This window comes from Castor canadensis, chromosome 14 (genome assembly GCF_047511655.1).
Source record: "Castor canadensis chromosome 14, mCasCan1.hap1v2, whole genome shotgun sequence".
In the NCBI taxonomy this organism is placed as follows: domain Eukaryota; kingdom Metazoa; phylum Chordata; class Mammalia; order Rodentia; family Castoridae; genus Castor; species Castor canadensis.
In genome coordinates, this window is record NC_133399.1 from 22,437,854 (window position 1) to 22,451,008 (window position 13,155).

A 13,155-nucleotide genomic window follows, 5' to 3' on the forward strand; every position below is an offset into this window, starting at 1 on the left:
GAAGATGCTTCTGTAAGAATTGCTGTAATCCCAGCTACTCAGGAGGCTGAGGGCAGGAGGATCACAAATTCGAGGCCAACCTGGGCAATAGCCAAGATCCATTTCTTTTTTTCCCCCCCGTTTGTTTTTTAAGAAGACTTGGGGTTGGAGGCATGGCTCAAGCGCCTGTCAAACAAGCATGAAACCCTGAGTTCAGACCCCAGTACCACCAAAGGGGCAGGGGATAAGGCTTAGCACCAGCCTGTGGGAAAGTCAATTATGAACTACAGGTACTGAGGCAAATAAGCAGATCCAGCTCGGCGAGGTACAATCTTAAGAATAAAACTGGCTCTTTGCATCAGCACCACCACAAATGCAAATTTTAAAAAGTAGCAACCAGAAACTTGAACACGCCTCCAAGAAGCAGGGTTTGCTGCATGTAGCTCGCTTCCGGCCGTCTCTGACGCCATCAGACAGCGCCGGAAGTGCCTTTGCGCAGCCTAGGCGACAGGACGCGGGGCCAGCCGCTAAAAGGGCCGGGCGGGCCGCGCCCACGCGGTCGCCATGGAGCTTCCCCCAGGGCTGTATGCTGGGCCTCGCGCGTGGGACGATGACTCGGACCCGGAGCCGGAGTCCGACCCTGATGCGCAGGCCGAGGCCTACGTGGCCCGCGTGCTCAGCCCTCCGCAATCCGGGCTGACTCCTCCGTGTGTCTCGTTGCTCTCTACGCCCGCCGCGTCTACGGGCGCCCTGGAGCGGAGAATCAAGTCCAAGGTCCCTACTGTGGGTGTGCCCGGCCTGCTAAGCCTTCCTCCGGAGCTGTTGCTCGAGATTTGCGCCTACCTGGATGCGCGCCTCGTGCTCCATGTCCTGCCGCGCGTGTGCCAAGCGCTGCGCGACCTTGTATGTGACCATGTCACCTGGAGGATACGCGCGCAGCGCCGCGTACGCGCGCCCTACCCAGTGGTGGAAGGTGCGCATACTCGGGAACGCGCTCCCAGGGCAGGCTTGGGGTGGGAGAAGAGATGCCTGAGGTGTCTTGGGCCCAGCTGTTGGAGCAGGTTTTGTGGCTTCTAGCTCTTGCTTTAGGCTGAGGTCGTTTCTGGTGATGCTAAAGTCCCTGATTTTGGGGGGTGGACTTTAAGCCAGACACTTAGGTTTCTGAGGTCTTTGGAGCTGGGGGTCTCTGAACTCAGGATACAAAGATTCTCAGACTGGGGTACTTGCTAGTACCAAGGCCCTGACCCCTGGTTGGGGGATAACTCTGGGACTTGGAACCTTGGACGTGTGTGGGGCTCAGAGTAAGCCCAAGAATCCTCAGACTTTGGGTGTACCCACGCAGATAGTGACACCAGAGCCCTTGACGCCTTGGGAGCTGGGGTCCTTGGTATCAGCACCACAGATCTTAAGTCCTAGGTCTAACCTGTCAGGTTAGGCAGGCAGGGGCTGATCACTGGTGGGGGGATGGCGGCTTGGAGACCTTGAATTTATATTGTTGATGTGGAGATGACGTTGGTGCTAGTATTAGTGGGTCCTCAGGCCCTTGAGCCAACTGAGTAACATGTGGCTGGTTGGTTCCCCTAAACCTGATTTTGAAGAAGCGTGGGACTCCTGGGTAGGGTTTCTGAAGGAGTTGCGATTGGCATTCTGGTCAGACTTCCTCAAACAGCTTGATAAACAGATGCTCCCTATCCCTGAATCTCTGTACTTGCAGCTTGGATTTTGCAGTCTTTTTCCTTCCTTCCTTCCTTCCTTCCTTCCTTCCTTCCTTCCTTCCTTCCTTCCTTCCTTCCTTCCTTCCTTCCTTCCTTCCTTCCTTCCTTCCTCCCTTCCTCCCTTCCTCCCTTCCTCCCTCCCTCCTTCCCTCCCTCCCTCCCTCCCTCCCTCCCTCTCCCCTCCCCTCCCCTCCCCTCCCTTCCCCTCTTTCCTCTTTCCTCTTTTTTCTTTCTTTTTCTGTGGTGCTAGGGATGGAACCCTGGGTTTCATGCATACTAGGCAAGTGCTGTACCACTGAGCTGCATCCCCTAGTCCTTTTGTTTGTATTTTGTTTTTGAGATAGGATCTTACTAACTTTGCCCAGGCTAACCTCAAATTATTAATCCTCCTGCCTCTACCTTCTGGGTAGCTGTGATTACAGGTATGTACTACCATGTCTGTCCAGGAAGGGTTAGTCATAAGGTCCCAGGAATGAGGGGCTGAGGCAAGACTTCAGTGATGTGCCTTGCTTGGGTTGGAGAATGAGCCGTGGAAAGGTGCTGGGGCCCTCAGGCCCCAGTTTCTGGCAAGTGGGGTGAGTGAGGAGTAGTCTGAGACTTGCCTGGGGGTGGGTAGGTGGGTGGCCCCAAGGCCAGAGCCTGGGCCTGCTAGGGGGAGGGCAAAGCATTCAGGTAGAATTCTGTTCAAGTCTGGTGTAGGTTGGGCTCCCTGGCAGCCATAATGGGCTCTGCCAGCTGGCACCCAATGAGGACCCTGCGTATGGTGCCCCACAGAGGAGGACTTTGACTGGCCAGCAGCCTGCATTGAGCTGGAACACCACCTGTCCCGCTGGGCAGAGGATGGGCACCGAGCTGAGTACTTCTGCCTGGCTGATGGCCACTTTGCTTCTGTTGAATCAGTGCTGCTGCTCCAGGTGAGGGGGGTTCAGCAGGGGGCCAGGCTGGGGTGGGCCCAGGTAGTGCCAAGCAACATCTTTGTGCTCCCCTCCCAGGGTGGGACACTCTGTGTGTCAGGCTCCCGAGATCGCAACGTGAACTTGTGGGACCTGCGGCAGCTGGACAAGGAGCCCAGCAAGGTTCTGGTCAAGACCTTGGGAACTGAGAAGAACAGCACCCACAAGGTGAGGGGGGGTCACAGGTGGAGGGGAGTATGAAGCCTGGGTGAGTGCTGTGGCTTAGGGCCTGGGTTTTGATGCCAGACTGAATTATTTCAATTTTGCTCAGCTATTGTTGCTGTGACAGGGTAACGTGTGACTTCTCTGAGCTTCAGTTGCCCCCCTTTTTTTGGTGGCACTGGGGTTTGAACTCAGGGCCTCATGTTTGCTAGGCAGGTACTCTTGCTGCTTAAGACACTCTGCCAGCCCTTTTTTGTGATGGGTTTTTTTGAGATAAGGTCTTGTGAACTATTTGCCAAGGCTGGCTTTGAACTGTGATCCTCCTGAATAGCTAGGATTACAGGTGTGAGCCACTGGTGCCTGGCTTCAGTTTCCACTTCTGTGCACAGGGCAGTTAGGATGAGGATGAAGGGAGATGAATTATGTGTTAATGGGAATATGCTTTAATCTCAGGCTTTGGCACATAGCATGTGCTCAGTAGATGTTAGAGATACCTCAGTGGGCCCAGTGCTGCCGGGCATGGTAGAAAATGCCTGTTAATATACTTCCAGCACTCCTGAAGGGGAAGTAGGAGGGATGTGAGTTTCTGGCCAGCCTGGATTACGTAAGATCCCGTCTCAAAAAAAAAAAAAAAATGTGGTAGTTATAAGGCTGCCCTGGGGGCATCTGCCAGGCCTCAGCCTGATTGTCTTTCCATGAGAAATGGCTAACAAGTGGTGCCTCCACCTCTCATAGGATGGTCTGTGCCCATTGGCCAACAGATTGGGTGTTGGGTTTGAATCCCCACTCTGCTTCATCCTGCTGTGTGACCTTGGGTGACAGACTCAACCTTTCTGTGCCCCAGTTTTATCATTTATAAAATGAGCAACCTTGCCAGGCACTGGTGGCTCATGCCTATAATCCTGGCTACTCAGGAGGCAGAGATCAGGAGGATTTCAGTTAAGATGCCAGCCCAGACAAATAGTTCTCGAGACCCTATCTCTAAAAAACCCATCACAAAAAAGGGCTGGTAGAGTGGATCAAGTTACGGTAAGAGCACCTGCCTAAGAAGTGCAAGACCCTGAGCTCCAGCCCCAGTGCCTCCAAAAAAACAAGCCAAACAAACAAACAAAAACCAGACTACCTTAGCGCCCTGTACATCAGCAGGAACTGTATTTCTGACCATTTTGCTGATGAAAAACTGCAGGAGAGGATAGGATTTCTCAGGTTTTAGAGGAGAGGCTGCACTTTTATTTATTTATTTTTTTGCAGTGCTGGGGGTGGAACCCAGGACTTTGTGCATACTAGGCAAGCACTGTACCACTGAACTACACCCACACAGTCCATTTGTTTTGTATTTTTTCTTTTTGTTTGTGAGACAGAGTCATGATAACTTTGCCTGGGCTGGCATAAAACTCATGATCCTCCTGTCTCTGCCTCTGGAGTAGCTGGAATTACAGGTGTGCATCACCACGCCAGGATGAGGCTACTCTCTTAATCATGTTACAAGGCTCCAAACTTCCACCAGTGCTGGGCCTCTGCAGAACTTGACTCATAAATGTTTTTATTGGGTCCAGGCGCCAGTGGCTTGTGCCTGTAATCCTTGCTACTCAGGAGGAAGGGATCAGGAGGATCAAGGTTTGAAGCAAGCCTGGGAAAATAGTTTGAGAGACCCTATCTTGAAAAAACCCAACACACAAAAAAAGGGCTGGCAGAGTGTCTCAAGCAGTAGACTGCCTGCCTGGCAAACACGAGGCCCTGAGTTCAATCCCCAGTACTGCCAAAAACAACAAAAAAAGAAATGCTGTTACTAGGACTGTGCTGGTAATATGACTCAGTGGTAGAGCACTTGCCTAGCTTGCACAAGGTCCTGGGTTCCATCTTCAACACTGGCTGAAAAAAACAAAACAAAGGACAGTGTCTGTCAGAGTGAGGAAAAGCTGTGTGCCTTCGGGTTGAGTCTGTGACCTCTCTGAGCCTCATATGCAAAAATAGAAAGGTCCCAGCCTTGCCCACCATGGGCTGTGGAGAGTAGCGAGCCTTGAGCCCGCATGCAGCTCGTGAGGTGGGCCTGCAGGTTTAACAGCTGTGCCCCATCCCACAGGGCTGGGTATGGTCACTGGCGGCACAGGAAACGCAGGACCACCATGTGTGCTCTGGCTCCTGGGACAGCACTGTGAAGCTGTGGGACGTAGCGGCTGATGGACAGCAGTTTGGCGAGATGAAGTGTGAGGGGGCCTAGGCAGGGGCTTGGGTGGGTAGGGGCCCACCTGGCCACTGCCCCAGCCCTATGGTCCATGTGTCCCCAGGGGCAAGTCGGCCGTGCTGTGTCTCTCCTACTGTCCTGATGTCCTGGTGGCTGGCACCTATGACAAGAAGGTGACCCTCTACGACCCCAGAGGTGGGCTGGGGTCCTGGGGCCCAGGAGGGGTGAGGAGGCTGCCTGGAGTCTCTATGGTTGAGTTAGGAAGGAGACCCTCTGGCTACACTGCCTGGCTAGGGCAAATCACCCACCCACATGCTCACCTCTCCCCACCCCCAGTGGTCTGCGCCATGCAGGGGCCACCCAGGCAACTGGAATTGGGTGTACAAGAAGCCTGACAGCCTCCCAGGAGTTAAGTTAGAATTCTGGCTCCCCAACTTCTTAGCCATGTGGCCCTAGGTAAACTTGAACCTCAGTTTCCTTATCTGTATAATATGAATCATGGTCAGGGTGTAGCTCAATAGGACAGCGTGGGCTTAGCATGCAAGAGCCCTGGGTTCCATTCCAGCAGTGTGTACACACAAGCCAGATCATCTTAGTGCCATCACCCCCAAGGGTCAGTGGGAGAGGACATTAATGAGAATGTTGGGGGATTGTATAACTCAGTTTACATAAAATGCCTAGAAGGAGTACTGTCTGGTACTCAAGTCTTTTCTGTGGTTCCTTCCTTCCCCTCCTTCCCTCCCTCCCTCTCTCTGTTTTTATCTTTCTGGCAGTACTGGGGTTTGAACTCAAGACCTCTTGCTCTTGCTGGGCAGGCGCTATACCATTTGAGTCACACCCTCAGCTTTTGGTTGTAGATTTTTTTTTTTTTTTTGTGGAACTGGGGTTGGAGGTCAGGGCTTCGTGCTTGCAAAGCAGGCATCTGCCACTTGAGCAACACCTCCAGTCTATTTTTGCTCTAGTTCTTTTGGAGATGGAGTCTTAGAACTATTTGTCTTGAATAGTTAGCTGGCCTTGATCCTCGATTCTCCTGATCTCTGCCTCCCAAGTAGCTTGGATTACAGGAGTGAGCCATAGGTGCCCAGCATACTTTCCTTGTTATTCAAATAGGATCTCACATTTTTGCCCAGGCCAGCCTTGGACCCAAGTCCTGTTTCCACCTCCTGGGTAGCTGGGATTACAGGTGTATACCACCGCTTGAAGCTTCTGTGGTTTCTTTATTGACTCACTCTTATTCTGAGGCTCTGAAGGGCTCTGCTGAATGCACTTTGTCCAGGCAGAGCTGGAACCGGGTTTGGATGGATAAGATCCTGAGTTCTGTAGTGAGAGATGCTGGTGGAGTTGGAGGAGGGAGATGACACGGGGCAGAGGACAAGACAAGAGGGACAGAGGTCTGGAGATCCTGAATCCAGTTAGGGCCGGAGAGAGAGAGGAGGGGAGAGAACTGTCGGCTGTTGGGTGGAGGGCTGAGCAGGCCGAAAGTTTTGCCGGGAGAGATGGTGGGTGGGATCTTCAGGAGGACCTAAAGGTCTCTATGAGGCGCTGATGCCCCCTCCTCCACAAACCATCACTCCCCCAGCTAGCCCGGCCTTGCTGAAGAACTGGCATCTGCACTCGGGTGCTGTGTTGACATTGCTGGCCGATGACAGGCACATCATCTCAGGCAGTGAGGATCGCACCTTCGTGGTGTTGGACCGCCGAGCCAACAACGTCCTGCAACGGCTGCAGGTAGGCGGCCATCCCCAGGGACCTAGAGTAATTGGGCTGCAGCCCGGCTTGCTCCACCTAAGTTGTTCTGCCCCATGTCCTCCCACAGCTGGACTCCTACCTGCTCTGCATGTCCTACCAGGGGCCCCAGCTCTGGGCCGGCGACAACCAGGGCCAGCTTTACGTCTTTGCCAACCGTGATGGCAGCTTCCAACTTGTCCGGGTGTGCCAGGGCTCCCGCCCCTGCCTGTCCCTGCCCCCCGTCTTCCTTCCTACTCCCAGGTCTCCTGGTGGTGGTAGAGGGCTGGCCTTTGGAGACCCTGGTCTGAGTGTCGTCTGTCCCCTCCTGCAGTCTTTCAACGTGGGCCACAGGTCTCAAATCACAGGGATCAGACACTCGCTGGGGGCCTTGTACACCACGTCCACTGACAAGACCATCCGGGTGAGGACATGGTCTGCCCTCACTCCACGTTGGCCCGGGCTCCGCCTCCTGACCCTGCCTCTGTTCACAGGTGCACGTGCCCACAGACCCGCCGAGGACCATTTTTACCCGAAGCCACCACAGTGTGCTCAATGGGGTAAGGTCCTGCCCCCGTGCCCTCCCAGTCTGCCACTTGAGCAGCACCTCCATTCCCTGACTCCCATCCCCACCCTCCCAGATCTGTGCGGAGGGCAACATGGTGGTGGCTGCCTCTGGGGACCTGTCACTGGAGGTCTGGAGGCTGCAAGCCTGAGCAGGAGGACACAGATGGAGATGATGGTGTGCACTGCCAGTTGCAGGCTGAGCCTTGGCCTCTGTCGTGGGGAACCTTCCCTCTGTTGGTGCTGCCTCTGTCTTGCCCCATAGGCCCAGGGCACGTGAAGTCCTGGGCGTGGCTGGGCGAGTCCCTGGGCTGGGCTCCATGCCTGTGCAGGTGACATTACAGTTCTGGCCCACCCAGGGGGCCTCCTCCTCACCATTGGGCCTTGATTTTGTTTTGTTGGGTTTTTTCTAGATAGGGTCTCACTGCGTAACCCAGGGTGACCTTGACTTGCTATCTCGCTGCCTCCACCTGGCATTACACACAAGTGGCTTGGGTCCTGGTTCAGTTATGATTTGGTTGCTCCTCTGCCTGATGGAATTCAAGGAGAAATAAATCTGATGTACTGTACAGTGCTTGGGCCTGGAGCGTGAGTTTTGTGTAGCCTCAAGGACTCCCCTGTGCCTGCTCAGGGCTCATGTGCCACAGGGTGTACGTGCGACTGAGAAGGAAAGATGTCATGCCAGGGCTGGGGAATGTGTGGTAACTGCTGCTGTGTGGTATGGGTGTATGGTGTATGTGTGCACGTGTGTGTGCTGAGGGCTGCAGGCACCTGTGTCTCTCTGTGAGAGACATGTGGGCCGTATCGCTGTGTGCTGTGAGGATTGTGACTCAAACTCCTCCTTGTGTGTCTGTAGGGAGGAATGGACATCAGTTCAGGCTACCCTATAGGTGTAGGAGAGGGAATGGGGACTCGGGCTCCTCTGTCCAGGGTCAGGGTGAATGTGTGTTGCTAAGACTGTGACCCTGAGGCGGGTGGGGAGGGAGGCTGGGCCAGGTGTGCAAGGCGCAGTGGCCCCCCATCTCAACCCAGCCAAGCTTTGGTGCAGAGCAATCATGTCATGTTTATTGAGCCCGTGGGTTGCCAGGGCAATGGTGTGGGATGATCATGGGCTCAGAGGATGGCACAGGGCTTCTTCTCCTTGAATGGGTTGGTGGCAGCCGGGATGCCCACAAGGAAGGGGTCACTCTTGGCCTGCTCTGTGCAGAACTGCAGCAGGTCAGTGGCTGCCTTGGACACCTGCAGACCAACCCATCAGCTAGGCCTGGGTATCCATCTCTTCCTCTCCCTCACCCAGCCATGTCCACCTCCCCACTCCCGCACCCACCCCAACCCTCACCTTCACGCGATCAATGCCTGCCTCCATCCGCAGCTGCTCCACTGCCCGGCGGGCCTGCCCGATGTCACTGCCCATGGCTACCTTGCTGGACATCTGGGAGAGGATAGGCAGGGTTATGAGCAAGCTCCAGGCCACCCAAGGACCCCTGTACTGCCCCCTATGTGCCCTGGGGACCTTGGGATGAGCTGGCTGCTCTGAGACATACCTCAGCTGAGACTCCTGAAGATGCCTGGCTGCCTGCTCCTTCTGTGGCTGCAGCCACCCTGCTCTGGCTCCTTCCCCCACTGGCCTGGCTTCTCTAACCCCTGCAGAGACTTTGAAGCCAGGACTCAGTGAAATGTCACCAGCAGCAACAGCAGCAGCTGCCACAGCAGAGGGGGTCCCTGCCCGGGGTGGCCCAGTGGCTGCCCTGGTGTCACGTGTCACCTGGGTTTCCCCAGGGGCTGAGCAGCTTGGCTGGGGAAGTGACTGTGACCCAGAAATTTCTCTGACCTGCTAGATCCTCTGCTAACTGTCCCCACCATGTCTTCCCTTGTGTGCCTCTGCTGCCATCACCATGCAACATGCATCTAGGCTCACACCCAACCCTGTGTGTCCTCCCCTCTGCACTGTCCATGCTGCCCAATCTTGATCCACTCACTTATGCTCATGGTTCCTGTCCCCATCCTGTCCCCCACTCTGCCCTGAGCTCCAGACCCCAGGACCCACCTCCTGCCTCTGTCTGTGCATCACTCCTCTCTCTCACCTCACTTGGCCAAGCAGGACCTTGGACCATGTTCCCCCAAGATCTTCTGCCCCCGAGGGGAGTTCACTGTTCCCAGTGGCTCAGACCCTTCATCCCTTTATCTCTGTACCCACATACTGAATCCTGTCCACTACCATCAGATCAGCCATCAAACAAGTTATCAATCTGGCCACTTCTCTCAGTGTTTATACCACCTAGCCCTCCATCTGGACCAGTGTGTCACCTGTGTCCCAATTGCTGGCTCCCATCTGTCCTGCCCGTGCCCTGGTTGTTCTGAAGGCAATGTTAAAAACTTAAGAGTGACAGCTAGGTGTAGTGGTGTACACCTTTTGTCCTAGTTACTCAGGAGGTTGGGGCAGGAGGATCACTTGGGTCCAGGAGTTCAAGACCAGCCTGAGCAACATGTGAGACACCACCCCCACCAGGTCAAAAAAACCCAAAACTCTGGGCTGCCAGAATAACTCAAGCATTAGAGCACCTGCCTATGAAGTGTGAGGCCCTGAGTTCAAACTGCCAAAAAGCAACAATCACCACCAAAAAACCCCCCAAGAGACCAAAAAACCAAGCTGGGCACAGGTGACTCATGCCTAGAATCCTAGCTACTCAACAGAGGGCAGAGATAAGGAGGATCTCAGTTTGAAGCCAGCCAGGAGAAATAGTTCACAAGACCAATCCTATCTCAAAACAACCCATCACAAGAAAGGGCTGGCGGAGTGTCTCAAGGTGTAGGCCCTGAGTTCAAACTCCAGTACTGCCAAAAAGAAACAAAAACAAAATGGAGGTGATGATGAGAGAGGGGTGGTCAGGACAGTCCTCTCAGAGGGACATTTGAACTGAGGTCCAGGAGTTGGGGAAGGGGATGCTTAGGACAAAGGGAGCAGCAGGGATGTGGGCCCTTGGTCCGGAAAGAGCTTGGAGTATTCCGGAGAGAGAGAGAGAGACAAGGTCCATGCAGCTGGAGAGGCAAAAGCAAGGGCAACGTGGCAGGAGATGGAGGCAGGGAGGTTGGCAGTTGCCTTTGAAGGCCATGGTAAAGTCACTTGGTTGCATTTGGTGGAGGAAGCCATCACTGAAGGGTTCTTTTTTTTTACGGTGTCTGACTTATGCTTAAAGAGCTCTCTGGCCTCAGTTGAGAGATCCAGCATTGAGACCATGGATTTGGAACCTATTTTACACATAGAGGCTGCAAACATGCTAACGTAGATGGGTGTAGAGAGAGAAGGGGAGACATCAAACTTAACTCCCTTCTTTTTTTAGTTGTTGTGTGTGTATGTGTCTTTTGCAACAGTCTCACTATGTTGCCGAGGCTGGCTCAGAATGCCTTCCACCTCAGCCTGCAGGGTAGCAGGGACTATGAGCATGTACCAGTGTGCCTAGCATTTATTTTCATAGTTTTTTTGGTACTGGGGATGGAACCCAGGGCCTCACTACCAGTGAGCCACACCCCCAGCCAACTCCCCAGTTTTTAGTGTAGTTGGTGAGAGTGGTGCCATTTGCCAAGATGTGAGATGCAGAAGGGTCAGGGTTAGCTGGAGTGGGAGTTGGTGGGGCAATTTTGAGATCCACGTGAGGAAATCAGGATGTTCTGTTTCTCCAGTAAAGTAAAGTAGGCTCATTTCCAGCTCAGCCTTGGCACTGACTGTTCCCTCTTCTGGTGTGGGGGGAATAGCCTCCTTCCAGATCTTCACATATAGGATCTTTCTTGGTCTTCTGCCTTGGCTGAAATGTCACTCCCTTGCAACTTTCCCCAATAACCTGTCCCTTCAACCACGGCTACAAATTCTCCATTTACCACCCCCCTAGTCTAGATTGATCCTGTTGAAGTCCTCAATAGCACTCCACACTGTTAATTTCCTATCCTTCCAACCAGACTGCACTCCAGGAGGGCAGGGGCCACAGCTAAATCTCTGAGTAGCTCAGAGTTAGGTTTTGAAAATTTTAAGAGTGAAGGGGTTCCCCTCTAGACTCTGTGTGTAATAGGTACATAAACAAACTGCTTTTGCTGAAAACTACTGACCCCTAACTTGGGCCCACAAGTTAACTAAAATCAGAAGAAAAGCTTGGCATCCCTACCTCCCTTTTTTTTTTGTGGTACTGGACCTTGAACTCAGGGCCTTCACCTTGAGCCACTCCATCAGCCCTATTTTTGTGAAGGGTTTTTCTAGATAGGTTTCTTGTGAGCCACTGATGCCCTCCCCTGCCTCCATTTTTGCATCTGTCTTCACTCTGAGTCATTCACCTTGCAACCCCAGGACAGGACTGACAACATATTTACAAGGAGTGATGGAGGAAACTGCCCCCAAGAAAGGGAAAAGCAGAACCTCCCAGGACGCAACCTGCCAGGCAACGATGACTTACTTATCCTGACCAGATTGCTCCCCTCAAGTGAGGGCAGCAAACCTCCCAAAACCAGTAGAGACACTGACCAACCAGGCCACTCCACACCATGACTGGGACAATGGAACCACACACACCTCTCACCCCTGTCCTAATTCTTTTCCTATTTAAGTCTAGAGTTCATGTCTATACCCTTAAGACAGCTGAAGTACGTACTTTGCCTGTTCCTGTGGCTGCCCTTGTGTGTAATAAACCTCTGTCCTTCACCATTTCTCCTCTTGTTATTTGGTGTGTTGGAGCAAGTGGGTGTGAAACCAGAATTCTGGACTCCAGGCCCAAACTCCTGGGATTCCACATGTCAAGTCCAGACAACCGCCCCATAGGCCAAATAAAGAGGCATGGTAAAGGGCGGAGATTTATTGCCTGGCTCAGGACATGCAATGGGAAGAGGTAAAGTAAGCGTTTAGCACATGTTCACCCTCTTCAGGGTAGACACGTAGTACAGGATTAAGTAGACAAAGAACCCCCAGGGCAGGGGACAAAAGGTATGTATAGCTAAACACTCCCCAGTCATAAGTGTGGTCTGGTTGACCATTATCTCAGTATAAGAGTTCCGAAGATGTTACCGTTGTCATAACTTGAGGACGGTAATCTGGTTCCATGAGATGTTACTCCTGCTCCAGGGTGCAGCCTCCTCATCATAAATAATTGTCCTCATTTGGAGGAGTGGTCTGACTTGCAAAGCTCCACTGTTCCTTAAGGGAAGTTCAGTCCCTAGTCATAAAGGTGTTATCAATCATTCCTGTCCTTCCTTGATTTCTAGATGGCTGCAGGAGAGAATGGCTCAGAGCAAAGGACAACAGGTACAAAATGGAGGCAGAGATGCCAAGCCTTTCTCCTGTTTTTAGTTGATTCATGAGCCCAAGTAAGGAGTCAGTGGTTTTCAGCAAAAGCAAAGCAACTTTTACAGCTGGACCTGACATGTGGGAGCCGTGGGGTTTGGGGCCGGGGCCTAAAACTCCGGTTTCACGTGCACAGTTATAGGAGGATGCATGAGACACAGACCTCACCAAGGGTCTCAGTCCTGCTGAGGGGAAAAAAGGTGTCTGCCCCAGATCCCAGAGAAGACCCCAGCTCAAAGTGGAAAGCTTTCCCAGAGGAGGTGACAGTAACAAGGGAAGTAGAACTGGGGCTTATGCTGTCTGTGGACACGACGGGGGCCGCGAAACGTAATCACCATTCCATTTGATGAGAGCGCGTCAGGGGGGTGCCAATCACTCAGCCTGGTGATCTAAATCCTGTTAAGCAGCCATGTCTTACAAACAGTCCTCTCGCTCCTAGGGGACAAGAGCGAATGAGCAGGCGCCACCCACAGCAGTGGTTCTTCCCTAAGAGTCATTAGATTAGGACTTTTTATTTACGCGAAGCTGAGAACACACTCAAAGGAATAG

At 53.2% G+C, this 13,155-nt stretch overlaps 2 protein-coding genes across 4 annotated transcripts; one reads left to right on the forward strand and one right to left on the reverse strand.

Moving 5' to 3' along the window:
* Positions 1-459: 459 nt before the first annotated feature.
* Positions 460-7,857, forward strand: Fbxw9 (F-box and WD repeat domain containing 9). Of its 2 annotated transcripts, XM_020155894.2 has the most exons (10): positions 461-952; positions 2,469-2,608; positions 2,687-2,815; positions 4,893-5,014; positions 5,098-5,189; positions 6,574-6,722; positions 6,811-6,924; positions 7,054-7,143; positions 7,214-7,279; positions 7,361-7,585. In XM_020155894.2, exons 1-10 carry the CDS (start codon positions 544-546, stop codon positions 7,433-7,435), a joined length of 1,386 nt encoding a protein of 461 aa, XP_020011483.1. In that variant the 5' UTR covers positions 461-543; the 3' UTR covers positions 7,436-7,585. The 2 variants fall into 2 exon arrangements, with proteins under 2 accessions (XP_020011481.1, XP_020011483.1); XM_020155892.2 differs by having other exon boundaries at positions 460-952; positions 7,054-7,279; positions 7,361-7,857.
* Gng14 (G protein subunit gamma 14) lies at positions 7,851-13,149 on the reverse strand. 2 transcript variants are annotated; one of them, XM_074054009.1, is made up of 3 exons: positions 12,942-13,149; positions 8,623-8,715; positions 7,851-8,522 (listed from the first exon to the last, which is right to left on the reverse strand). In XM_074054009.1, exons 1-3 carry the CDS (start codon positions 12,942-12,944, stop codon positions 8,397-8,399), a joined length of 222 nt encoding a protein of 73 aa, XP_073910110.1. In that variant the 5' UTR covers positions 12,945-13,149; the 3' UTR covers positions 7,851-8,396. The 2 variants fall into 2 exon arrangements, with proteins under 2 accessions (XP_073910110.1, XP_073910109.1); XM_074054008.1 differs by having other exon boundaries at positions 12,331-13,149.
* Between the last annotated feature and the right edge of the window lie 6 nt (positions 13,150-13,155).